Source organism: Solanum pennellii, chromosome 7, assembly GCF_001406875.1.
Source record: "Solanum pennellii chromosome 7, SPENNV200".
Lineage (NCBI taxonomy): Eukaryota > Viridiplantae > Streptophyta > Magnoliopsida > Solanales > Solanaceae > Solanum > Solanum pennellii.
In genome coordinates, this window is record NC_028643.1 from 11,705,188 (window position 1) to 11,712,239 (window position 7,052).

The 7,052-nt window shown below is 33.9% G+C and overlaps 1 protein-coding gene across 4 annotated transcripts; it reads right to left on the reverse strand.

Moving 5' to 3' along the window:
- Positions 1-258: 258 nt before the first annotated feature.
- On the reverse strand, positions 259-5,528 carry LOC107026550 (glucose-1-phosphate adenylyltransferase large subunit 2, chloroplastic/amyloplastic). Of its 4 annotated transcripts, none has more exons than XM_027918668.1 (15): positions 5,369-5,528; positions 4,791-4,995; positions 4,561-4,710; positions 4,116-4,289; positions 3,767-3,859; positions 3,602-3,685; positions 3,458-3,513; positions 2,704-2,797; positions 2,366-2,551; positions 2,181-2,261; positions 1,868-1,954; positions 1,674-1,778; positions 1,185-1,291; positions 903-963; positions 259-824 (listed from the first exon to the last, which is right to left on the reverse strand). In XM_027918668.1, the coding sequence occupies exons 2-15, from the start codon at positions 4,989-4,991 to the stop codon at positions 723-725; spliced, it is 1,581 nt and encodes a 526-aa protein (XP_027774469.1). In that variant the 5' UTR covers positions 4,992-4,995; positions 5,369-5,528; the 3' UTR covers positions 259-722. The 4 variants fall into 4 exon arrangements, with proteins under 4 accessions (XP_027774469.1, XP_027774470.1, XP_015083039.1 ...); XM_027918669.1 differs by having other exon boundaries at positions 899-963; XM_015227553.2 differs by having other exon boundaries at positions 312-824; positions 4,585-4,710; positions 5,369-5,505.
- Positions 5,529-7,052: the final 1,524 nt, after the last annotated feature.

Below are 7,052 nucleotides of genomic sequence, written 5' to 3' on the forward strand. Positions count from 1 at the left end.
AATTAGATGATGTGTCTTTTTAAAATTGAAAATTCATGTGAGTGATCAATTTATTGAGATGACAATTATGTATTCTAAAATAATTCAAGTAAGAAAAAGTAAGAAAAAAGCAAACATGACCACAAAATAATTCTTTCTCCTAGCTAATTAGAAAGCCACAAAATATAATATTATCTAAGAATCATCTATCTTGATCCAATTAAATAAAATAAAAAATCTCATAATAATTCAAGAGTATAATTGGAAAGAAGCTTCCTGTAAAGTTTAAATCTCAAGACAATATTAAATGGAAATAAAAGTGAATCATTCACTTGATAAAAAATAAACCCGACATTACTAGTCAATGCATTACTAATCAATGCATTATTAATCTCGATACCAATAATTAACATACCAAGTACAAAAAGTAAGATCTAACCTATATATACAATATCATTTTCCAGCAGACCCCATGTCAAACCCCCTATGTAAATGGTGGAAACTGAAGCGAGGCGGCAAAGACACTCACTAAGCTGCTGGCAGGTGAACACTTAAAAGATGGAGGACTGAGGTTCACTTGGAAATGTGTTTCATCAAGTCCAAGAAAGTGAATATGTCATAGGTAGAAAGTAAACAATGTCAGAAAAGCCCTAGTAGCACATTCATCATATCACTAGTTTTCATATCACTAGACCATACCAGCCTACTTTATTTCCCAACTAGCAAGAACACATAGCAAGTTTTCATATGACTGTCCCATCTTTAATGGTTGCATTCTTCATTATGACGGTGATCCCGGACCTAATGTAAAATCCTTCTGCTGACCTATCAGCTTCTTCAACACCCTGCAACAACATCCAAGCATCAGTTAAACTAGTATTAACTTCCGTGATGATTTCAAACTTCAAAAGAAAGATACTTGCTTGCTTGTTCAGAATAACCACATCTTTTCCTATCTTAGCGTTCTTGTCAATTATGCAATTCCTTCAAGAAAATACAAAGAAAAGCATGTCAAAGTCCACTCAAGGTAACCATGTTGAAGTTTGGGCAAAGAACTGTAAACTACATTGAAATGAATAACGATACACTAATCAGAGGACCAGAGCTCAAAGTTTTTAAGCTGGTCCTTCAAAATGGAAGTCTGAGTGGTCAATTTTCAATCCACAAGTGTGAGAAGTGAGTACGGGTTCAGTAGAAAATCTTACTGTATCTTGGTGTTTGGCCCGACCCCTATTGGAACCTTTCCTTCTGCTAATAGTGAAGCAATCTCAGATTCAGTTTGATAATAATCTGCACCCATCATCATAGTATCCTGAGATATGTAAAGACACATTCAGCCTATAAACAAGTAAGCACTAAATAGCTGTTTATGAACAAAGCACCTGAGTGCTGAGGTCATACTTGTTCATTACTCTAATATGCTAAAGTCCATACCTAGAGTACATGTTACCAGCTTATTTGCAGAAATAAATCAAAACGTTTAAATCATCCTTCCTACAACTAGTTTGATTGCACATTCACAGGTAGATGGTAACTGTTATGTGCCTTACACGTCTGTCATCTAGGTTTCTAAGTTGTCAGAATGCATCAGATGAATGCAGGATGTCGTTTTTTAATTTAGTCCAAACTCTAGCTCATAGAACTGTCAACCTAAAAACAGATAAGAAAAGCTTTCAGTGAGTATGAAAACATACCTTAAACTCAACACCATAGTCTAAGCGTGATCGTACACCAACTATGGAGTGCTGAATGTTACATTCCCTCAGAAAGCAGCCATGTGAAATTATTGCATCCACTATCTGACAATGAACAGCATTAACATGACAAGTTCATAGCGCCCAGCAATCCTGGAAATTTTTATTACAAGTATTCATGTTAACTTGCATACCCTGCTTTTGTCAACTTTTGTAGGAGGTAAGAACCTAGCAGAAGTGTAGAACGGGGTCTTCGGGTCATTGAAGTCAAACTTTGGAGGCTACATTAAACAGGGAGAGAAGAGGGAAAATGCAATTTAGTAACAAGTTATTAATCAATAACTGAAGGTGGAGATTATGGTAAATTAAAAAGAAATAGAACCACCAAATTCGTTGAGGATTACTTAAAATACTGCTACATATTTCAGAGTCCTTGCATCAACCGTCTAGCTCTTACTTCGAGTAAGGTAGAAGTAGTTAGATGGTAGTAAACATTAAGGTGCTCACCTGCTTTGTGAGTGCCAAGTTGGCATCAAAGAAAGACTTCACTGTTCCAATATCCTCCCAGTAATCATTAAACAAATATGCCTAATAAATCAATCAGTCAGAATCAAAGTATACAATGAACAGCAAAATTTCTGAACTTCAAAAGGCTAGAAGTTGCAATTGAGAAAGTTACCACCAGCTATTACCTGGACATTGTGATCTTTCACAGCAGAAGGGATGATTTCAGAGCCAAAATCATTGCATGAAGGGTACGCTGACTTGAGAAGTTTTAGTAAAACATCAGTTTTGAATACATAAACACCCATGGATGCAATGTAAGGAAAATTGGACGCCTCTTGCTCAGATAGTCCGAGGATAGATGTGTCAACTTGCTGCAATAGAATATTAAACATACAAAGCAAGTTATGTAGGAGAAGAGACAATAAGAAAGTAAGAGGGGCTGTAAGGGGATAATTTGTTAATAGCTAATCCAGTTTAAAAAGAATTTACAAAGTTCCAGGTGTGGAAGCCCAAATATATGTACCATTGCCTTCAAAGCAGGGCCTTTTGGTTTTTCAGCAAATTGGATGATACGTCCTGTTTCATCTATTTTCATCAATCCAAAATCTGAAGCTCGACTGCCAAAAGAGAGGATCGAAGAGGGTAAGAGATAGAGAGAGAGAAAGGTCTTGATTAACTCCTTGATAGAGCTTAAAAATGTTTGTTAGCCCTAATAGTGCATTCTAAATAGACAACATGACTGAAATCTGGAAGCAGATAACACAAATAGACTTAAGGGAAACTGCAAAGTGTACCTCTGTATGCTTCCAGATCTTTCAGTGGATATTAATCAGTGCTGGTGCTTAGAAGTTAATGAGGATGCAAGATGGGAAAATGTATCTACATTATTACTATATATCCATGATGATGGTGATTAAATACATACCAGGTCCAGTTATATAGTTAAACTAAAAAGATTTTCAAGCTTTCTACCATTCTAATTTTCTCTCTTATTCTATTTCCTGATCTGAAAACCAAAATCATATTAAGAATTCATACAAATCATGATGAAATAGGGCCTTTTACAATTTTATCTGTAGATTGATATATCAGATACAAAGTGCCACTTCAATTTGCAATATGCCTTCATATTCCAAACAAATGTGGTCACCATTTGCCACTCTGAACAACACTAAGAAGAACCTTTCAAAGAGTTCAGGGAGATAGAAAGCAATGCAAATAGTGTTTGGTTTCACATTAAATAAGCTATCAAGTTAAATGAAAGATCAATCTCATACCCATCGTCCATTGGAACACATGAAACTGTAATATCAGCATTTGTGTCAATATGCTTCTGCAAGAACAAATATTATTCATTAAGCAAAGTATATGAACACAGGGTTGGTGTAGGAAGCAATTGTTGTCATAAGTTGCTCATATACCTGAACAAAGTCCATGTAGTTCATTCGGTAAAGATGGTCACCAGACAAAATTATTATGTGCTCGACATTCTTGTTCTTCTGATTCTATGTCATTATTTAAAAAAAAATAATAAGGTCAGCGCTTTTCCTAGGGAGCTTTATCAATGACCGGTCTTATTTGCGTACCTCAAATACCCATATGAATTGCCGCACAGCATCAGCAGTGCCTTGGAACCACATTTTTCCTGCATCCCCTGGAGTCTGGGTTGCAGCTAAAACCTGCATTTGAGAAAATCCTTTTTTATCTGTCAAGGACACATTTCAGTTATCTTCCCCATTTTAGGTTTGTAGATCTACCTCCCCCAGGATCCAAGGAGCCAGAGGAGAGGAAATTAAAAGCTTTTACAATATAGACACTCACCAAGCATCTCATAGAAGTGTTTTCTTACAAAGATATGATTGAACTTCAATGTCAAAATATAAGTAGCTTAAAAGAGCTCAAACTAAAAACTTTAAGTAACCAAAATGATCTTACCTCCACAAATCCATCACCAAAACCCACTCCATTTCCAAAATTATACGTGCGGGCAAGGTGACGATTGAGGGAAAAGGAATTGAACTGTGTCAAGATGAAAATTTTCCGTATTCCACTGTTAATGCAGTTACTCATTGGTACATCAATTAGCCGGTAACAACCACCAATAGGAACCTGAAGAACAAAGCCGATAGTCACAGAATTTGAATGAAAACTGATAGAGAATGTATTCTTAAGCTTAGTTGCATTGAGAACAGAGAAGGGAATCCACACTTAGCTTAACTAGTCGTTTCTTTAGTTGTCAAAAATCCAATTGAATTGGATTTAAGAACCACTACAATTTTTAAGACTGAAGTTGGTATGAATTGGACATGTTGTCAAACTCAAAAGACACATAATGGAGTAACAACCAAGATTTAAGCAAAAAGAGAGATATATAATATACATATGTGTGTGTTGTAACTCTTACAGCTGGTTTAGCTCTTCTACTTGTAAGAGGAAAAAGACGAGTTCCAACACCACCACCTAGAATGACAGAGGCAACAGCTTTTGGATCTGCCGTTGGTTGTTCCTCAAATATTGATTTTTGAAATGGCTGAAAAACAACATGAATAATACAAATTAATGTTGTTCTTGATCATTCACTTTACTTTATCACCTAATTCCTCTACTTACCAGCATCTCTTTGTTTATATCACGGGTGAGAACAGCAGAAGTAACATTTTTACCCCTTTGTTGAGTTGTAAAGCTCTTGCACCACCGGACCCCAAAACCCTTGTTTATCAATCTTCTTCCACTAATCTTCTGTCCCCAAAATGTGCTCTCTTGGTTGCAAATTGCCACTGATTGTGCAGTGCCCGCACACAACGCATCCATTGCTCTATCAATTATTCACGTCAACCACAACATAAACAAGTACATTAATTCTAAAAAACAAAAAGCAAAAGATTCCACTTTACACAGGAAGTGCGAAAAACAATTTATTTTACACGGTACCAGATTCCTGTACCAAAATATCAATTCATAGATTCCAATAGAATAATCACAAAACATAACTTGCAACCCCAAAATATCAATACATTGATTCCAACGGAACAAACCAAATCAAATAACTTATATTACCCAAAACCCTTTTTATTAAACTAGATCAGAAAACAATCAAATCATACAACTTTTGCAGAATCTATACAAAATACAACTAGCATTTTTCTATCTATCTATATATATATAAAGAAAAACAGCTTTCTCAGTACCTGAATTAAGCTTTTTCAAACACCCAACTTTTCCTCAAAAAGTTTTTGGTAATTATAAATAAAATTATTACTAGGTTACAGTGTGTTCATAACACAACACAGTGGCGTTGTAAAGTCTGTGGACTCTCTTGAGATTTACAGAGTCCATCATATTAACGTGAATCAAATATTTAACACACTCCACGTGTTACTTAAAAGTAGGAGAAACAAAATAAAAATAACAGCAAATATTAAATATTTGTGCACTATTCTTTTCGTTGAATGACCACAAATAATGCCGTTTGATTAGGTGAGATGAATTTTTTATTTGAAATTTTAATTTTTAAGTCGTGAGTAATTATATCATGTGAATATTTAATTATTATTTTTGAATTTTTTTAAAAAAATGACATAAAATAGTAGATTATTTCTTTTATAAAATATAAATTTGTGGGTCAATAGTTATATTAAAAAAATATGAGATGATTATATCAATTCGCACATCATCTAATACTATCTATTAGACACTTTAAATTTGATAAATATGTATTTATATTTAAATATAATAACTACAAGTTTTAAGTGTCGTATGTGACATTTTTTTTGTAAAATCACGAATAATGATATGTGCCACATGGATCCAATTAAATTATAAAATATGAAGTTTCAATTTTGAAAAATTAATAAAAAAAAAAATACCCCCTACCCTGACAAACCCATTCCATCCTCCCACCCATCTGACCCTTTGTCCTTTCTTTTTCTTCCTAGTCACCTGCCATCCTCGATTCCTCCGGTGAGATCAACATTTCTTTTTCTTCTTATAATAAACTATGAAAATTAAGTGATTAAGTCTACTAAAGATAGTGAAAAAATTTACTCACTCTGTTCAGTTTTATTTGTCAAACATTTTCTAGTTTGTTTTATACTTTTTCTTATTAAAAAAGGACAATTTTTTCTATTATATTCTCAATTTGAGTTTTGATTGATCAAAAAAAAAAAAAATCTACTTCAATCAATATGTCTTTACGCGCGACCATACATAACAAAGAAATTACTTTTGGAAAGGGTGGAAAACTAGCTAGAGCAGTGGGTGCTGTAGCGAACTGATTGCAAAAGAGAGGATTGTTATCATTGAGTTAATATCTTTGAGAAATGTAGCAAGTAAATATGTTTGAGATCATATTAATTCATAGAGATAAAATAGTAAACTCAATATACCAATTATTGATTTCTTAATAGGTGTGTCAAGTCAAAATTTGTCAAATAAATTCGAACAGAGGGAGTATGAAGCATGGATATCTTAGTGGGGATAGACGTTTGCGAAAAATAAATTGACGTTGATAAACCATTTCAAAATCGATGATAGAGAAAAATTGAGAGGACTAAAATGAACTCTATCAAATTTATCATTTTTAATAAGCTCAATAGGTGGTGATGTTTGCTCGAAGTGGTTCAATTAGTATATTTAGTTTTTTTTTTAATAAAGAATGAAAATAATGAAGAATCAAAATAAAGTGCAGAGTTTACAATCTTTAAGATGGGGCGAAGATGTCACCCAAACTTGGAGATGCACCTGGTACCTGATTTCACACTTGATCCTATATCGATCCTTGTTGGATAATTATGCTATTAGCGTAATGCCAACCATAAACTAAAAAAAAATAGTATGTCTCTACTTTAAAATAAGTCTTCGGCGACGAGACTC

Coding starts and splice junctions, on each gene's coding strand:
- LOC107026550 (XM_015227552.2), bottom strand. CDS start 4,991: ATGGATGCGTTGTGTGCGGGCACTGCACAATCAGTGGCAATTTGCAAC. Junction 4,711..4,790: donor ATATAAACAAAGAGATGCTG/GTAAGTAGAGGA, acceptor GTTGTTTTTCAG/CCATTTCAAAAATCAATATT. Junction 2,552..2,703: donor GCCCTGCTTTGAAGGCAATG/GTACATATATTT, acceptor ATTCTATTGCAG/CAAGTTGACACATCTATCCT.